Source organism: Physella acuta, unplaced genomic scaffold, assembly GCF_028476545.2.
Source record: "Physella acuta isolate Inbredline_101_S28 unplaced genomic scaffold, ASM2847654v3 ptg000838l, whole genome shotgun sequence".
NCBI classification, from domain to species: domain Eukaryota; kingdom Metazoa; phylum Mollusca; class Gastropoda; family Physidae; genus Physella; species Physella acuta.
The window spans coordinates 97,467-118,123 of NW_026732355.1; the positions used below are offsets into that span (position 1 = coordinate 97,467).

The following is a 20,657-nucleotide window of genomic DNA, read 5'->3' on the forward strand; positions in this document are numbered from 1 at the left end:
GACAGACTTTTTATTAAGGCTTTTATTTCCTGAAAATGTTATGCAAAATAAATAAATAAATATCTCGGTAATTTTATGTGTACAATAAATATGTATCCTGTTGATGATAAAATATTTTAAAAGAGAGGGAAAATGCAGTTTCGAAGAATATCTTGCTATAGAAAGCCTGCTTGAAATGGTTTCCATTTTAAAAAAAAACAACAGAAAAATATTGACTGGCAGTGCAATAGTAAGAAACGGCGATTATAGAATTTGTTGTTAGATCTAGACTATAATATTTCTCTAATATAAATCACTATTTAATACTGTCTTTATAAATGGTCATTTTATATAATGATTTTGATACAAAATGTTGTTGTAGAGGGGCACAAACATATCGTATTTAACAAAAAGGCATTCGTTGACAGATTATTTAAAAATGTGCTTTGAATATGTTAAAGTAGTAGAGGCTATTGGTTATTTAACTTATAACTTAACATAGTAATCTACGTTTTAAATTAGAGAAAAAAAAATATATTAAAAAAAAAAAAAAAAATAGGCATACATTTCGCTTCTTTTCTCTAGTTGCCTCCCTTGTGTAGTTCTTTTCTGTTGGAATTCATGAAATAGCGAATTACCATTTCCTAGTTAGGTAGATAAACAAAAGTCTTGATTTATTTGTTTTTCACGCAGATTTTTAAACTAGTGTCTAGACAAAAGGACTAAGAACCGGTGTGTATTCTTCTGCTTAACAACGTAAACGTTAAAAAGGTATCTAAGTCTTATTTACAATAGTTTCTATCGTTAGCAGTACTGCAAAGGCGAATTAGGAATTATTTTGTAAACACACCCAAAATGACGAGATTGAGTCATCAAAGTGAAAACTGAAGGCTGATCTCATAATCTTAGATATTGTATAATATATATCGTTTAGTAAGCCATAGAAATTTAAGTGCAGTTTAAAAAGTAGTCTTAGGCCTAAATTATATTATTAATTTATTAGCGTAGGCCTAGGGCGGCCTAGGGTAATAATAAAAAAGGTAATCTATCGTTTTAGGTACGTAAAATCGCCAGCGACTAGTAATCTGAAAAACAGGTGACTCCTTACATTTTAATAATTATTTCACATTTTGAGGAGGATTTATGTTTTGAAAAATACAAAAATGTTTCCTTGTTTCATTTATGTACCTGTTTTTAAACAATTGAATTAAAACTTTTCAGTAATAAATGAATACCAGCGATGTTTCCAACAGATGCAACCATGCTCATTTACTATAGCAGCCATCTTGTTAACGTTTTATTTTTATAGACTTATTGCGCGAGTTCAGGCGGAAGTCACTCTATTTTACAAATGGCTGCTGTTTATAAATATATAGCAAATCTTGCTTGCAGACACTGATGTTTAAAGTTAATTTCTGGCCTATATTAATATATTTAGCCATTGATTTAGGTTTATTATTCATTTATCTATAATATTTGACACAAACATATCACAATATACTTCTATTACAGCCTTGACAATGAGGTAACGTTTTCGTACATTAATAGCCGCGGGCGATTTTACGTACCCAAAACGATAGATTACCATAAAAAATAATATTTTATTATTTTTATTTTTAGAACTTTAGTAGAACCAAGTGACACTTGACAAGTGCTATCCCAGTTATTCCCAGTGGAATGAATAGCCATTATTATAAAATATAGGCCTACCCTAACTCATTAATCATTAGTCATTATTAGATTTGTGATTAGATTGGATTTGGCAGTATTAGCCATAGCCTCATTAGGCAGGGTTAGTAGGACTATTCCCAGTTGTAACTCTTTTCAATACATTTAGTTAGGTTTAATTATTTAATGTATAAAATACCATGTGAGTTATGATGGATGATTACTTCAATTCTTCTTTGAGAGTCATTTTAGATTCACAACCTCACAACACTAAGTGAATATTGTGATGGAAACATGAATTATAACCGTGTGAAATGGACATGCTATTCAAATATATTTATTTTAGATCTGTGTTAATTTCAAAATGGTAATTGGCAGTTAAATCGTATTTCAAACTACAAAAGTGATGCATAATTGTTAATTTCAAAAAATAGCCTACTATTGATCCCTAAGTAATAGAATGCATAATATTAGTTATTTACCTAGCAGTTATATAATCATAAACTTAAAAAAAAACTTACAGTTTTTCTTTCAAAAATATATCACAATAAAAAAATAGCACTGCTCTCTTAACATGCACTTTATTCTCCAGTCACTGCTATCCCAGTCAGATAATGCAAAAAAAAAAATGATAGCCCACTGGGAATAGGCTCATCCTTTATAGAATTGAGGCTCTCTAGAAGCTTATTCTACTCCTCAACTTTAAAAACATTGCTGTTTGTTTTTAGACTGTTAGATTTGTGCTACCATGTCCCACAACAAAATAGGTTTATATATCCAGTATACTCTTCTGAAAGTAGATCAGTAGTAGTATTGTAATATTAGCTTAAATGTTGGGATCAGAAATTAGGTATAGGACCATATTAAACCTTGGGTTAGTGATAAGGTTAGCGTTGACTGAAGGTTATTTATAGTATTTAGTAAGAAGCAACGCAGCAACCTAAAAACCCACTTTTAAGAAGATTGCGTGATTGGACTGATTTTTAACACATACAGCCTTTGATTAGTAATTTTTGTTAAGTATGAAATAAATTAGCCCCATAAAATTAATAGTGTATTGTATGTAAATCAGTTACTATAATTTATGTAATGGATTTTATTTTTAAAAGACAAAATTGTGAAAATCAACAATTTAAATGGAAAGGCAATTACTAAATTTTAAGTTGAGTAAACTTGTATTTTCAAATAGTTTTTTATCTGATGTCCATGGTCTCTGTTTTGTAATGGGTAAGTCCCTATATTAATCTGAAAAGTAATAATTATTAGAAAGTACTATTTATTCTTGAATCGTTAAATGTGACCGGAATCAAATAACAAGCATAAGGCTGAACAAGCCTAAGGCTACTAGAGATTATATTATATTATAGCAGCTTAATAAATCTGTGATTTAAAATGAGTTTATGATTAAAAAATAATTGATACTTAATTAATAAGCCTATGTTATGATAGAAAAGTGTTTTGATTTTTAATTAAAAGCAATGGTGACGATTATATTTAAAAAATCATCAATACAAAAGGCTACTGCTAATGGCGAACACGAAAGTACAATAATAATTACCGTTGATATTTCAAGCTAAATATACATGACCAGACATGCATATCTAAAATAGTATCTTAACCACTTGTATTTAAAAGTTAACCATTATTTTATTTTCAATTCATCAAATTAAGAAAAAGTTCTAATTTGCTACTAATTTTTAAATAGTGTTTTAGCTAAACCCTGGCTAATGCTCCACAATCAAGGATCATCCAAAATATGATTCATTGGTTTACTAGCAAGACACATCACACTGCTTCACAAATATTCCTTTTTTCATTAAATATAACTCATCCTTTTTAGTTTACTAAAAAAGTTAATTTCTGTCAGTTCCTAGATCTACCTGACTATACCCCTGACTATAAAAAGCTAAAAGAGACATACACACCTATTTTAAAATTAACATTGCCTATCGGTTTGACTATCAGCACAAGAAATCTTATGTTAAGGAGACAAAATTTAAGTATTTATTTGGTGAAGTAATACTAAACAAATATATTCACAGAAGTTTTTTTTATTCTTCGGTGAAAGTATAAATCTGTATAGTTCCCATTCAGATAGCTAAAATAACGTAAATATTAAAAGTAGTACTAAAATTTACAGAATTTTTACTTGGTCTCCTAAGTAAATCTAGTTAATTATTGTATCTATTTAAATAGCTAATATAAAGTAAATAATACAAAAAAAAAACCTAGTAGACTACCTGTGGCTTCTTAAAGTGAATGTTATTGAAAATTTTGGGGCATACACAGTACAGATTTTAACTGTAATTTGAATTTATATTTTTTTTTAGCATTAGTTACTAAAGAAAGCGTGCATTACATTCAACACTTTTCAAAATTGCGGTTGGACAATTTGCCATTCAAAAAGCTAATTTGAAATGCAATCAGATATTTTGTTAAAAAAAACACTCTGGAATTTTAGGATTTTATACAGATTTTTGTGTTGTTATGTTAAAAATCTCATTACCTTGTTTTGCTAACCATTGAGAAGAAACTAATTAGGTTTTTAGAGCAAAGTTAAGCAGATAAGTGCATATATTTAATTAGACTGAAATTAATTTCCCCAGGATAAAGCCAATTTAAACTTTGCTCTGTGTAGTTGTAGGTTAAAAAAAGATAAAGAAAAATCTCCCATGAGTATAAATAGATAAAAGCATCCCAAAGCTATCAATAAATATGAATATTTTAGCTTCAACACAACATAATTACTATTTTGTTAGTTGTTATCGGTTTTAAACTTGTGAAATAATCTAAAATCACTGTTGATTTTTCTGTACATGTGCCTGCAACCTCATTCTAGGTAGTTTATCATTTATGAATTTTACTGAGGAATGTAATTGATGTGTGGATGAGATTTACCTAGGAACATAGTTAATGTTTGGATATTTACCAAAGAATGTGAAATGTTGTGTTGAACATTTTTTTATGTGATTGTATCATCAGTGTAGGAAATATTTTCTTCAGTGAACCTAATTAAGTTTGTTTTAATGAAGTTGTGCAATACCAATCGTTAATTCAACAGTTTTAGTAATTGCTGATTTTCAAAGCACATTCGGTTGGTTGTGATGTTTCCTGAAGGGAAATAACTTTCTGTGCAAAAAGTTTTTATTTTGTTAAGAGTTATTTCTCTTTGTTTTATCAATGTTCTGTTTTAATATTGTCATTCCATGAATTTAATATAAACAGAACATTAATCAAACTGTTAAAGTTGTCTTTTAGATTTTTAGTGTACTCTTTTAGAAATTTAAAAAAAAAGAGACAATTTTAAAATGACATTAACTAGTTCTAATAATAATTAACATCTTTCAATATTTCCATTCAGATGACTTTTGAACACATCTTGTATAACGAACCTTGTTATTTCAGGCAAAGCACCTTGGTTTAGCTGGGAAAAAATCATGGCAAGTGCTGCCAGATTTATCGTGACCAAACCCGTAGATGAGGAAGAGCTTCCCATCACAGATCTGGCGGATGGCTACGGATCTGTTCCACAGACCAGCATACAGATGCCATCCAAGAGGGGTGAGTTGCACGTCTTCATGTCCCAGACTTCTCCCTGTGATGTTCTTCTGATGTTAGATATTTCTGTCCCTCCCAACCCCCACACTGACAGTCTCGTTTTAGTATTTAATTGTTTTATGTTTTAACACACACTTACCGTGTGAATATTTTAAAATTATTTCACAGCCAAAGTATTACAAGGATTCTAATAAATATTTTAAGTGAATATTTAAATTGTGTTAGTGCTTGCAGTCAGTATAATGTGCAATATTAAAAAATGATTTTTCCTTAACTATTGGCCCAAACTGATGCAGCATGGCCCAGTGAATATGAAAATTATTTATGAAGTTCGGCTATGATGTTCTGTAGTATGAAGCCTTTTGTGTTTCGTTCTATATTTCACAAATCATGTTAGAACTCATCAATATTACTTGAAGCGTATGAACCATGGATTTAACTTCGGCCTTTTTTTTTTTTAAAGTTTTATGATAAGACTCCAATCAGATCTATTTTTATTGCTTTGTTGCTTGATACTGACTTGTTAAGTATTGGATGTAGCTGTACACAAGTTAAATGTTGGCAGATATAAAATCCAACTCATGCTGTTCATCATGCTTATATTTTTTTTAAACAAAGAGAGGTTTAAAAACAAAGAAAGATTTCAAAATGAAGATAGATTTGAAAACAAAGAATGATTTGAAAACATTATTTTTCCTATAACAAATGATTTGGTCAGTTAGCCAACAATTATTTTTTTTAGGATTAACCTAATTTTAATTTAATATTAACTAAGTGTCTCATTTTAAAATAAAAGATGATGAAACTGTAGTTTGAAATATCAGGTAAATTATAAAATGAATGACCTGCGCTTTGATGCTGATGCACAGTAAAAAAAATTTAAATATTTTCTTAATGTAGTCTGCTTGTACAAGCCAGTAAGTTCATTTTTGTAATTTTTAACTTTCCAATTTTGCATTTCTTTTTGTAATAAAAAAATGTCTGTATTTTATGAAAATAGTTAGGAAATTGCAAAAAAAAAAAATTCTTGGAAGAAATTTATTGTTTAAAGTTTTCTTTTTTGACGTAGTTTATCTAGCTTTCACTTTGAAAAATGCATGTTAATGCTAAAACCCCCTTTTTCTGTTCCTGTTGTGTTGACTGCACCTCCCTGCACCTTAGCACTTCTTCTGTGTAACTCTTCAGTTTAAAAGTTTTCAATGCAGACTCTTTTGTTAGAGAGGCATTTTTCTTTAAATTAGAAATATTGATCAAAGTGGCAAAGAAGACAATGTATTCAACAGAATAGAAAAACTTCTTTGCAAAATTTATTACTAAAAATGAAAATGAAATTAAAAATGTAAGATTCTTAGTGCAGCCAGTCTAAAACTACAAAAAAAAAAACAAAGCAAAAAAATCAATAGATATGTTTTTGTTTTAGAGAATATTACCAATTTCAACTAAGATATCACCCAGTTCACTCCAAGCAAAAGGATCATACATCACTCAACCATATTTTTCTCATAGTCGTTGATCTCGTTTCCCTTCCAGATGCCAGTGAGCAAAATGAAAATAGTAAAATAGCGAAATCTGATGATAAAAATTTGACAGCAGGTAACAAAATGCTATGATTGGTCAATTCTTTTGGAAGAAAGCTGGTTACAGTATCAAGATAAAGTTTTAGTTTTTGCTGAGGTTTAGTTTAAATCTGTGTATAACTATTGTTCATGGCTTTGCCTACAAAAACACTTGGTGATCTATTGTTTATACTTTTAAAAAAATTGATTTAAAAAATCCAGCATGAAATTTAATGATTAAAAAAAAAAATTTATTAATTCCACTGATTTGAAATTTATTAACAAATTAGTTGCTTTGTTAATTGAATATGAACCATAAAAAATGCACTCTAATTAATGAGTCTTAAAACAGTTATTTAAAAAAAAAAACTTAAATTAAAAAGCTCACTACTCTAATAGACAAGGCAGATCAAACTAATAAATAGATTTCTCTACCTTTATAAATGGAAAACATGTAATGTCAATTTTTTTTTTTAAACAGCTGTAAAATTTAAAATATTTGAGGTACTAATTGAAATAAGAACTTTAAGTTTAAATTTTATTAAACTTGCACATATAATTTTTTTAAATATTAAAAGTTTTATTAAAACAGAAATATATAGGCCTAACAGTTTTATTCTAACCAAACCATGAACAATGGTTTTATTTTTCTTTGCTTCTGTTCAGTTCTGTTTGCTTCTTTTTCTGTTTGTTTCAAAACCCATTCTATATTCTTTCATAGCAAATGTTTCACAGTTGATATTTGCTTGACCATTTTCTTTACAAACTGTTGTATATCCTATTGCCTTAAAAATATATTGTCACTTTTTAAAAATTAAGTAAATTAATAAATAATTAAAATATTATTTTGCCCCCTTTTATATTTTAGAAAACAAACAATATTAGACAACATATTAATGTATATTGTACTCTTTTAGAACAGAGATTTGTCTATAAACAAGTTTCCAAAATAATTGGATTTTTATCATTACTGAAATATTTTTAATTAACCCCTTAGCTTTATCTTAGTTGGTAATCTTCCAATCAGAAATTTTTTCTTCTTGACCTAGTAACCTACTTTTTTTAAAAAAAGGCATTATGTGCTCCTATTCATCATGAATGAAATACATTATCTGATTAATTTATGACATGTTTTTAAAATGCTATACTGTGACAAGCAGATACAAAATTATTTTAAAATGTCCAATTTGTTAAAATAATATGGCTGTTTAACTTTTCTAGTAATTTGATTATATTGTGTTGCAAAATACAATCATGTAGGCCTAGAACATGTTGAAAAAAGTATGAGTTTTAAAACAAAATTTACTTTAGGTTGATTTTGTTTACTGTCAGTATAGATTTCAGCCTTTGATGTTTTCACAGGGTGTTGTAAATTTGTTGTAGTGTAAGATATACAGTAGAAACATAGGGGGCTACTTTGTCAACATGTTCTTGAGCATATAATATAGCAAACACTGGTAACATTTTCATATAAATTGAACAGAATATTTAGAGTGTTAACATCGAGTTTCAGATGAAGAGTAGTGTAAGCTTTAAAATTGTGTCAGTTGATCTAACTAGTATAGATCTACTAACAAGTAACTGATCAATCAAGCTAGTGAACTTGACTAATGGATTAAACTTGTGCTATTTAACTAGGCAAACGGCACTAATGTTAATATGTATTGAAAAATTAAAATCATGTCATAATTTTTTTGACTAAAACTTCTGTTATTGACAGTCCTAGCTACTGTACCAGGTTATTTTGTTAAAGTACTGAGACACATACAGAAAGATAAGTAGCACACATTATCAGACTTGTATTACCCTATCCAATGTGTAGAGTGACATCTAACCTGGTTCCACTGCTAGATTTTACCTAACACCTTGAAAGACCAGTTCAGGCAACTTCCTGTTAGCTGTTTAGAAATGCATAAAAACATGAAACATTGCAGCAATCAAAGAGATAAGAAAAGCACATGAATAACCCCAAACCTGACTGGGAACCAACTTTTATATAGCACAAAAAAATTATTATACAGGCTTAAGATTTTTGGCAACATTTACTTAGGTGGATCTGGCAACGTTTTTCTCATTAATTTATCTTTTATCCCCTTATTTCATTATATTTTTTTATAACTTCTTTGTTTTTTGTTTACCTATCCCCATCTCTGGTGCATCTATTTAATGGGACTACCTGCTTTTTTCCCCCTCCAGGCAAAGACTATGCAGTTGTATATGGTAAACAAACCTTTTTTTTTAATAATTTAAACAATTATTTTTTTGCTTTTCAGTTTGCTTTTTATTTAAATTTTCATTGCTAATGTTTATTTGATGGCTTGATTAACATTTTAACCACAAAAAAAAGATTCTCTCACTAAAAGCATGCTTTGACATGACCAATTATATAATTAACCTACACTGCTGCCCTGTTAGTAATTAATTACCTGTGTTATCATTAATTAAGCATATGTGTCTAATTGTTCTTTAGCACATAAAAAAAAGAAAACACACTGCTTTCCTGTACTCTCTGTGTTGATAATATATTTTATCCATCCCCTCCTTCTGTTTTGAATATATTGCACATTTTCATTCCACACTTTAAAGTTAAAACATCAATAAGCTGATATTGCACATTTATGAAATATTGACATTGGTACAGGTATTTTTGACATTTTTGTGTTGGACAGATTTAGACAGGAAAACTAGAAGACTTGTTCTCTGTATTTTCTTACCTTTTGTATACCATTCTACAGTACATCTATATGCAAAAGCCTGAAGGGTTTTTAAGAAGTGGATTAACATATTTTTATAGTAAATTACTTATCACATCTATGGGGATAATTAATTACTTTATGTGCATTGGACATTTTTATCAACCAGATAGGCGTACATGTATGCGTAGATCGTACGAATTTAAATCTCAACTTTGATTACATGTAACCTTAGGGTTTAGGACCTAACTTGGCCAATTGAGTTCTAATATGTACCCAGTAATAATTGGGTAAAAACAGTCAGGCATTGGGTTGCGTTTACCTTTTCTATAGACAGACCTACTTGGGGCTAGTAAACTACTACCTTAAGAGTTCTTCATTGTGCAGTGTTTCTTTCATGCATCTATCTTAGGCCATATAGAAAAATTTGTATAATTTATGTAGAAAATATATAAATTGACTAGTCCTCCCCCCACCCTCTCCGGTGAAAAAAATCTGAAAGAAACCCTACACAGGGCTAACCCTACTCGTTGCTTCTACCCTAGCTACACCAGCAGTAATACAGCAGTTTTATACGGTACATTTTTTTTGTTCTTGCTAACCATAGACCTAACTGTGATTGTGACTCTATCCCTTACCCTAACAGCGATACCGGTGTTTCACAAATCTCGATACTCTATCGATACCCGTTTTTGTCCCCCTCTTCTGAGCTTCTTACTCCACCCTTGAATAGTTGTGTTGTTGTTTTTAAGTTGTCTTGAATCTTGACCCTTGAACCGTCCCGTGATTTATCGCCCTTGAATGTTTCAATCAAGCGGGTTTGGCTTGTAACGAGGGGGGGGGGAAAGAACGTGACTTGGGTGTAATCTCAATCAGTTCTCACGCGGGGAGGGGGTGGGGGAGGGTGGTGGTGGTTAACTTCAGTAGTCGTCACGTTGATCGGGCTAAAGCTGCAATTACCGATGAGTTGGAGGGGAAGAAATTCAATGTGGGTCTTTGCTACTTGTTGATACTCGATGTGGTGATGGGGGGGGGGGGGGGGGGGTGATCACTGGTACGGCCGTGATAGTTGCGGAGACTGAGTACGGGTACGCTGTGGTAGAGGTTGGACTGTTGGATTGGGGGTGTTGTGGTGGGAAGAGGGGGGGGGTGTATCGGTTCTCTGGGATATGGTAATCACTGTTGGCGATAGGGTTGTGGTCCTGCTATGGGTACCCGGAGCTAATGTGGGTGGGGGCCAAGTGGGACTGCGCTGCTGTTTTGGTGGTGATGTTGGGGTGGGGGGGAACTACTGGTACTTTGCAAGTGACCGGCTTCAAACAGTTGAGGGGAGGGGGAGGTGCGACTGACCGTAGTGAAATGATTGCTGGTTAATTGAGGCGCTTGGTACATGACTTGCAATGATTGGTATGGTGATTGAGGGTAGTTGACGATTGTTGGCGAAAGGAAGTTGAGGTCCGCAGTACTAAAAAAAACAGTAGCATCGATTTCCGGCAGTCTTACAAGTGCCAAAACGTCGCACCAAAATATCGAACAGAGCAACCCAATATAAGCGTCACTCCCCCTCCCATTCTCCACGCCTCGTGCCTAAGCATTCGTTTTTCGCAATAAAAAGTTCTGGCGACGATACTAATACATCTATTTCTATGGGAGTTTTAATGTGATGTTTTCGTGAAGTGCTTTTTTAATTCTGTGTAACAGCTCCGCTTCTCTGCTGTAGCTGATAGCCCCATCGAAACACTCCCAGACACTGATTGAGTCTTTGAACGCGCATTTCACGGGAACTCATTTCATCATTATTGATTCCGCTCTCATACGACCGTTTGGTCCCGACTTATCGTCCCTAAACATCCATTTCCGGGTCAGAGTTGAATGAATAAATGCTTCGATGGTACGCGCCCAGCCCAGTAGCTTGCCCTTGTTTGGGATTTTTATATTTGTTATTATTTTTTTCTCCTTCTTCGACGTAGATCTAGATTGGTTTAGCTTGAGCTGAGGCCGGGGTAGACTTTCTGTTGCCTCCGTCGCATGGCTCTACTCCGCTCAGGCAATATCTCCTATATTATATCCCAGCTTTGTGGAAGAATTTTAAGTTCCACCACCTACGACCCGGCCCCCGTCCCACACGCTCCCGCCCTGAAATGAATCACACACCAGCTTTAGTAAAAGCGTTTATTATACGCGTTGTATGTTAGCACTACCAATTTTACAAACTCTTGGTCAAAAAGAGAATTTTAAAAATGTATCCTAGATCCGATAATTAAATACATATAAATGTATATTATCATCCAGAGAGAGAGAGAGACAGAGAGAGAGAAAGAGAGAGAGAGAGAGAGAGAGAAAGAAAGAGTAAATATGGACTGCCAACACCCTAAAAAGTACTGCCTACGCCAGCGGTTCCCAACCCTGTGCCCGCGGGCGCTATGGCGCCCGCTGAGCGATTCGTATGTGCCCGCCTCTCACTATTCGACAGAGACAGAATTTTTTTCATGAACATTATTTTAAAATATGATTTATTTTTATTGATTTGTTACAGTTTTAAATGTTTTTTGACTGCCTAGGTTTACTAAATATGTTCGATACTCGTCCCAACTTGTCTAGCGGCGAGCCAGACTGCACTATTTACGTTTTGTAAATACATTTTTCTGTGTGTATGCAATTTGAAAAAAAAGCCAAATAATTTAATTATTTTGAAACATTTTTGTTTATTATTTATTAATACATTATGACTATAAGAAAATAAGAAAGTTAGAAAATAAATTATGGGAAAATGACAAGTTATGAAAGGAGTTTGTCGATTTAAAATAGGTGGTGCCCGCCACCCTACCGATATTGTAGAATGTGCTCTAGAGTAAAAAAAAAGGTTGGGAACCCCTTGCCTACGCCCATACTGGTGAGAGTTGAGTAGCCATTTTATCTGTTGAAGTAAGCGTTAATTTAATAGGCCAGTCTGCGTGTAGGGCGCTTGCGTGGACCTTCAAGAGAGACCTGATCGCTAGCATAGTGTCCGTTAAAGCCGTTAGTTCAAACGACTAGCGCTAAAATGAAAGCAGAAGAGGTAACCGGAACTTTAAAGCATGGAGAAAAAGTTAATGGAGGGCTGTCGCTGGCAACATAAAACCTTGCTGTCTGATCTACGATTGTAATAATGTCGCCATCACCACTAGTAAACTGGCTCCAACATTTTTAAAAAAAAGATGTTCAGGTTGTTAGAAAAAGAACGATTCCTAGTCTGGAAAATGTCTTAAGACTGTCTATCCTGTTTATACCCTCCTCTTAAAACAACCACCTCCCCCCCCCCCACCTAAATTGTTACTTCTGATGTTTGTTTGAAAAAGAGGTAGAGTTCACATCCTAATTTCAAGTTTTTCTCTCTCTCTCTCTCTCCAATGCCTGGTCTGTGTAGACTTGCTCGTGTGCAGTCTGGAAGATAAGTCATCATGCCGGAGACAGACATTTGAAGAGCGGCCAAAACGATTTTTGGTTTTAAATTATTTTTTTTTTACCTTTGCTCACTCGCTAACTTTTTTTGTACCCATTATGCCATTGCCCCAACCTACAATTTCTTCTACCCACATAATTTCCGTGTCCCTATCATTTTTAATCCACATTGTCCCTGTCCCAACCTACCATTTCTACCCAGATTGTCCTTGCCCCAACCTACCATTTCTACCCAGATTGTCCTTGCCCCAACCTACCATTTATACCCACATTTCCCTTGCTACAACCTACTATTTCTACCCAGATTGTCCTTGCCCCAACCTACCATTTCTACCCCGAATGCCCTGCTCCAACCTACCATTTATACCCACATTTCCCTTGCTACAACCTACCATTTCTACCCAGATTGTCCTTGCCCCAACCTACCATTTCTACCCAGATTGTCCTTGTCCCAACCTACCATTTCTACCCAGATTGTCCTTGCCCCAACCTACCATTTCTACCCAGATTGTCCTTGCCCCAACCTACCATTTCTACCCCGAATGCCCTGCTCCAACCTACCATTTATACCCACATTTCCCTTGCTACAACCTACCATTTCTACCCAGATTGTCCTTGCCCCAACCTACCATTTCTACCCAGATTGTCCTTGTCCCAACCTACCATTTCTACCCAGATTGTCCTTGCCCCAACCTACCATTTCTACCCAGATTGTCCTTGCCCCAACCTACCATTTCTACCCCGAATGCCCTGCTCCAACCTACCATTTATACCCACATTTCCCTTGCTACAACCTACCATTTCTACCCAGATTGTCCTTGCCCCAACCTACCATTTCTACCCCGAATGCCCTGCCCCAACCTACCATTTATACCCACATTTCCCTTGCCACAACCTACCATTTCTACCCAGATTGTCCTTGCCCCAACCTACCATTTCTACCCCGAATGCCCTGCCCCAACCTACCATTTATACCCACATTTCCCTTGCCACAACCTACCATTTCTACCCAGATTGTCCTTGCCCCAACCTACCATTTCTACCCCGAATGCCCTGCCCCAACCTACCATTTATACCCACATTTCCCTTGCCACAACCTACCATTTCTACCCAGATTGTCCTTGCCCCAACCTACCATTTCTACCCCGAATGCCCTGCCAATTTCCCTTGCCACACCTACCATACGAACTCACAACGACCTGATTACAATCTACAAATATGTGCTCACATTGTCTTAGCTCCCCATATTGTGAAGTACTCAGCGCCCTGTATGTGAAGTAGTGGTCGACCTAGTTTATGAAACCGTGTAGAAGATCTCAGCTTGCGGCTGCAGTTGGCTGCTTGACTGGTCAAAGATGGAATCAGTCATCCAGAACCAATAGAATCAATTGGCTTTGATCAATATGATCGATTGGCTCTAATTGATGTGATCGGGAAAGGATTAATTTTTTAAGTATTGTATTGAACTGGGGTCTGTACGTTTGCCTGGTTGAGCAGAGTGTATTGACCCTGTTTAATTAGGTGTGTTGGGATTGTAGTGTGTTAGTGGTGTGTTGTTTGTTGGGTTGGTAATGTGGTGTTGGTGTTTTAGGATTTAGGTGTGTTGGGATTTAGGTGTGTTGGGTTGGTGGTGTGTTCGGATTTAGATGTGTTGGGTTGGTTGTGTGTTGGGTTGGTGGTGTGTTGGGATTGAGGTGTGTTGGTTAGTGGTGTGTTGGGATTGAGGTGTGTAGTGTAGGCGATGTGTCGAGTTGGTGATTCACTTAAATTTGTAGGGCTGATAATTACCCCGTTTGCATACATCCATTAATTTACTTTATTAAAAGAAATAGATATGACAAATAAAAACGCCGTTAGAGAAATAGACTTCTCTATTGAGCCTATTACTTTAGAAGGTGCCGTTTCAATCGCTGTGATTAGGCTAAGAATCTGGATCATGTTCAGGGATAGCTTTGAGCTAGGGTTTGGATAGCGATACTTAAAAAAACAAAACACTTTGCTATTTTTCTTAGGACTTTTTAATTAACACACCGCATACCACACGTCTTCCTGTTTGTTATGACCAAGTCATTCGAAGCTTATCCGCTCACCAAAATAGATAGTGTCCACTTTACATACAGAGGCGTAGCCACCCTTCTCGGCGCCCGGGGACAAACTTTCGATTTGCACCCCCCCCCCCCCTCGCTACGCCTCTGTTTACATATCTACCACTTGTTGGGGTCCTATTTTTCTTGTGTACAGTTATTGGTAGCTGGCGTCAGGAGAAAAAATTTCTGACTCTTGGCCACAGTTTGTTACCAAGTGGCCACAGTTTGGTAATTTTTGGCCACATTCAGATGGCACTTAACCCCAGGGAGATGGTATCTGACAAAAAGGATGGTATTTAAGATTGACCAGAAGGATGGTATTTGAGACTGACCTGAAAAATAAATGGTATTTTAGACTGACCAGAAGAGTGGTATAACCGTATATGACCACAGACTGACCAGACAGATGGAATTTGACCAGAACAGATTCCCGAGTTACTTCCCCCAGGGAAATTATTCATTTACTCCGTTAGCTTTTCGAGTGGAGTATTTCATACCAGCTTGTTGTGGGCAGCTTTTTAGTTGTCCCCGTCGCGTCAAGGGTGGGTGTGTGTGGGGGGGAGGGGGGGGTCTTGGGGTTATGTATGTTTTCATTACACAATGAACAATGAACCGTAGCTTCTTAGTAATGGTTGTCAGCCATCTTATATCTGGATAAGGTGATGATGGCAGATGGGAGCTTATCTGAAAGGTTATTTAATTAGGGGCTTATCTAAAATGATCTTATTAATTTTATTAATTATACTAATTTTAGTAACACATCACCTAGCACTCGTGAGCACTCGTGAGCACTGCCGTCCCTCTGGCGTGATGATCATCATCGTGTGCCTTCTCGCTGTCGTGATCACCGCCATCTTGTAAACCTTCAGCCACAAACATTTCCCCTGTGGCCCCACCCACAGCCCCAAACATTACCCCTGTGGCCCCACCCTCAACCCCAAACATTACCCCTGTGGCCCCACCCACAGCCCCAAACATTACCCCTGTGGCCCCACCCCCAGCCCAAAATATTACCCCTGTGATCCCCATCCCCAAACATTACCCCTGTGGCCCCACCCCCAGCCCAAAATATTACCCCTGTGATCCCCATCCCCAAACATTACCCCTGTGGCCCCACCCCCAGCCCAAAATATTACCCCTGTGATCCCCATCCCCAAACATTATCCCTGTGGCCCCACCCCCAGCCCCAAACATTACCCCTGTCGCCCCACCCCCAGCCCCAATCATTACCCCTGAGGCCCCACCCCCACCAGCAAACATTACCCCTGAGGCCCCACCCCCACCAGCAAACATTACCCCTGTGACCCCCATCCCCAGCCCCAAACATTACCCCTGAGGCCCCACCACCCACTAGCAAACATTACCCATGTGGCCCCACCCACAGCCACAAACATTACCCCTGTGGTACCTCCCCACCCCGCCGCACCACCCATACACAGTCCCCTTTGACTTCAAAGTAACTTTTAAAATCAATCCTTTCCAAAAAGCTTTTACAGTAGCGAGTGTACTGATATTGCTCCTCTCATCAAAGTGTGATGGGGACGGGGAAATAGGCTGCAATTTCTAATTCTGACGTCTCCAATCTAATTTGATTTCGGTGGGGTTATTTGATTACTGGTGGTGAAATCCTTTTTGGTTAAGCGCCCTAGCAACCGAAATAGCTGGGGTGTCGGTTGCTTTGGCCAATCATCTTTCGAGTTGTCATTCGGTGCGGTATAAATATTTTGTTTTTGTGTTTTGAACTCGTGTTTTTGTGTTTTAAAACTTTCAGTGTAGACATACTCAAAGGTGTATAATTTTGTTCACACGTATACGTATTGCTAACCGGCTATTGTCTATTAAATATTAGAAATGGTAAAGTATTGTTTTTTTTTTTTAAATGGGAACGCGTTACCTAAGTGGAAGAATGCTAAACTGTTAACCCGAAAGTCTTGAGTTCGAATCGTCCCTGAGTCCACCCAGCTCTGATGGGTACCTAACTCATGTTAGGAAAGTAAAGGCGGCTGGATGTACCGACCACATTTTCCCTTTATATGAACTCTACTTCAATGGATCGCTAGGTCTAAAGAAGATTCTTTACTTTTAAAATACAAAACACAAAATAATGAATGAAACTATTAAGCTGTGGGACGAGTGGTCAAACGGTTCTAGTTCAACTCCTGTATGCCATCTACTTCACCGGAGCCAGTCCTTGTTCGAGGTACCACAGAGTATAAGGAGTCCCAATATATAGCTAAATACAAATGTTGTGATCTAATCGTCATAGAGGACCCCGGGTAGCTTTTAGCCAAGGTTTTCATTCCCCGTTTGTATCTATTAACGAATTGTCTAAGTATCGACCATAAGGCGACTGTTTTGAAAAAAAGTTACGTTATTGTGAAATTAGTTTTCATTTATATTAACGGCTTGGCTTACTTGTAGAGCAGGATTGTAAAATATCTTAAAACTAAAATGCTAGTATTTTTAAGACGTCTCAGCGTAATACTTTACTTTACTTTCAAATTGGATTAAAAAAAAAATTCTAATGTGGTTAATTGTAAGTTAAACTGATAAACTCTAATGCACCATTACTATCTGGTTCCTATTTACCATAACTACCAAGCAAACAAAACGATTGGAAGGCACATGACAAATTGACACATTGGCCATCACTTCACCCAACTGACCAACGCCAAACGTCAAACACTAAAAGCAGTGCTGGCCATTTCAGCTCTCCCCAGTCATCTAGAAGACCTCCCTGGCTCAAGTACCAATTGACATCGAATTCGATTTTTTTTCTTCACGTTTTTATTTCGTAGCAGGGGCGGGTCTTGGCTTGAACCTTGGCGAGAAAATGTATTTTTAATGACCCTCCTCAAGCAGACTTGTACGGATGGTTTTAATGACCCCTATAGCGGACGTGTGTGGTTTTACTGACCCCTATAGCGGACGTGTGTGGTTTTAATGACCCCTATAGCGGACGTGTGTGGTTTTACTGACCCCTATAGCGGACGTGTGTGGTTTTACTGACCCCTATAGCGGACGTGTGTGGTTTTAATGACCCCTATAGCGGACGTGTGTGGTTTCACTGACCACTCTAACGGACGTATGGTGATGGTTTGAATGACCCCTCTAACGGACATGTGGGGATGGCTTCACTGACCCCTCTAACGGACGTGTGGGGATGGTTTCACTGACCCATCTAACGGACATGTGGGGATGGCTTCACTGACTCCTCTAACGGAGGTGTGGGGATGGCTTCACTGACCCCTCTAACGGACATGTGGGGATGGCTTCACTGACCCCTCTAACGGACGTGTGGGGATGGCTTCACTGACTCCTCTAACGGAGGTGTGGGGATGGCTTCACTGACCCCTCTAACGGACATGTGGGGATGGCTTCACTGACCCCTCTAACGGACGTGTGGGGATGGCTTCACTGACCCCTCTAACGGACGTGTGGGGATGGTTTCACTGACCCCTCTAACGGACGTGTGGTGATGGTTTCACTGACCCCTCTAACGGACGTCTGCGGATGGTTTGATTGACCCCTCTAATGGAAGTGTGGGGATGATTTCACTGACCCCTCTAACGGACGTGTGGGGATGGTTTGATGACCCCTCTAACGGACATGTGGGGATGATTTCACTGACCCCTCTAACGGACGTGTGGGGATGGTTTGATGACTCCTCTAAGGGACATGTGGGGATGATTTCACTGACCCCTCTAACGGACGTGTGGGGATGGTTTGATGACTCCTCTAACGGACATGTGGGGATGATTTCACTGACCCCTCTAACGGACGTGTGGGGATGGTTTGATGACTCCTCTAACGGACATGTGGGGATGATTTCACTGACCCCTCTAACGGACGTGTGGGCAGTGTGTACACAGCAACGTTTGCTTGAGACCCGGCCATAAGCCAGACGGTCCACCAGACTGGATGGCCTTGAACCGTCTTGTGGAACCGTTATTTGTACTTTCGGTTTGTAGCGTTACTGATTTCTTAACATATGCAGTCAGGTTTTATTTGTATCTTCATTAATAAAGTTTGTTACAGTCTAACGGTCGTTCTTTGCTTTATAACAATACAAACTACTGTGTTTAAGTTGTATTGATATAACGATGGTGTTTTTTTTTATGGGCTCTGCTCGCTTGTTATCGGGAAATTTACTCCGCATTGTATTTGTATTCCTTTGTATTGTAAAAATCCTCCGCTCGGGTTTAAATAATCATTGTGTACTTTTAACATTCCGGACTCATTCCTAGTTATAAACTACTCAAATCAGTACTAGATTACTGATACAAACACTGATCTTTACCCGTATTGTTAACAAAACAGTGGTAAAGGGTAGTTAAGTAATATTGTATCGTCAATCCGACATTTATTTAAGGAGGTTTTGCTTCATACTTAATGAATAATGGCTCAGTCTAAGTGACTAGATTGTGAAGGAGTTTCGTTCTGACTGCGTAGCACCAGAAACACCACTTTAAAGTGGCTGTACATTGTCAATATCCTTATCGTTGCAAGAAGTATCCACTCAACTTTTCTATGTCGTTTTTTAGCCTATTTTCTCACGGAACCTCTCTAGTCCTATTATTTGAAGGCTACGGACTCATCATAAATCAAAACTGTAAAGATTAGGAATGTATTTTTCCAATCTAATTCGGTCTCTCAAAATATGTGTCGACATTATTTTACGGCGTTCTGATTTAGACTCTGTCTGGCTTTGAATAACTAGGAAAACTTTGCACTTTTCCATCCTCCAAAAGACAACAAAGTACACGTAAAACGCTAATCTATTCTGTATTTAGCGAACCCGTAATATTTACACGGTACATCTCTCGACCCGCACAAGCGGACACCAAAAAACCAGCATCACGTCTAAACGGCAAATATCGTGTGGCAGGAGATCCAAGAAATCCCGCACGATATATTCCCATCCACCCCATCCACCTCACCCATAGACACCAAGACCCCTATCATATCTAAGCGCCCCTGAACCCTTAACCCTGTATGTATCGTAAATAAAATAAAAACTAGACGCCGGTAAATAGAATGTAGCGATGGATGGCTGTATTTCCTTTCCAATTGATTTCAAGCGCCCAGTTCCCATAGCCCAGCAATCTGAGAAATGGGGAGAAAAAATTCGCTTGATTAAATCATCTTTGTGTGCGTTTTTTTTTCTCTCTCTTCCTGCTTATTACTTTGGGTAATAAGATGTATAGAAAATGTGTATGCGCTAGGAAGTTGTCCGTTTTTTCTTGGAGTGGAATATCGTTTTCATTGTTTGTAAGTGATGGCTTAAGGGTAGTGTGTTAGAGTTGAATCATTTATTTATAGCACATTGTCACAGAGTCTGGTACGAAGAGGTTATATGAGGCGTGTACCGAGTTGTTCAATTTGGGTGTTTACGGTCTTTTTGAAATAAGAACTTTGGAAACAGCAAACGCTAAGGCACTAAGATATCGTCGACTTATTTATCAGGGAGATATGACAGCTTGGTCTACTTTTTCATGAATTTTAAATACGTACTAGACATACTTGTTTATGGGTCCAAGACAAAATAGTCGACAAACTAGTTGAGTAGTCTTCATATATCATAGACCTAGTACTCCGGAGTCACTAAGTCGCATACCTATATCTATAATAGTCACAAAAGCTTAGACCTTCATATTCAGTAGCCACTAAGGATT

The 20,657-nt window shown here is 37.0% G+C and overlaps 1 protein-coding gene across 5 annotated transcripts in view; it reads left to right on the forward strand.

Moving 5' to 3' along the window:
* Nucleotides 1-609: 609 nt before the first annotated feature.
* The window catches only part of LOC131951923 (solute carrier family 12 member 4), a 112,658-nt gene continuing 92,610 nt past the window's right edge, over nt 610-20,657 (forward strand). The window contains exons 1-4 of one of the 5 annotated variants that reach the window (XM_059314368.1): nt 610-711; nt 5,053-5,208; nt 6,736-6,798; nt 8,958-8,981. In XM_059314368.1, coding sequence (XP_059170351.1) covers nt 5,085-5,208; nt 6,736-6,798; nt 8,958-8,981 — 211 coding nt within the window. In that variant the 5' untranslated portion in view covers nt 610-711; nt 5,053-5,084. Of the gene's footprint in view, nt 751-5,052; nt 5,209-6,735; nt 6,799-8,957; nt 8,982-20,657 lie in introns of those variants that run through there. The other 4 variants (XM_059314367.1, XM_059314370.1, XM_059314371.1 and 1 more) reach the window with 4 other exon arrangements.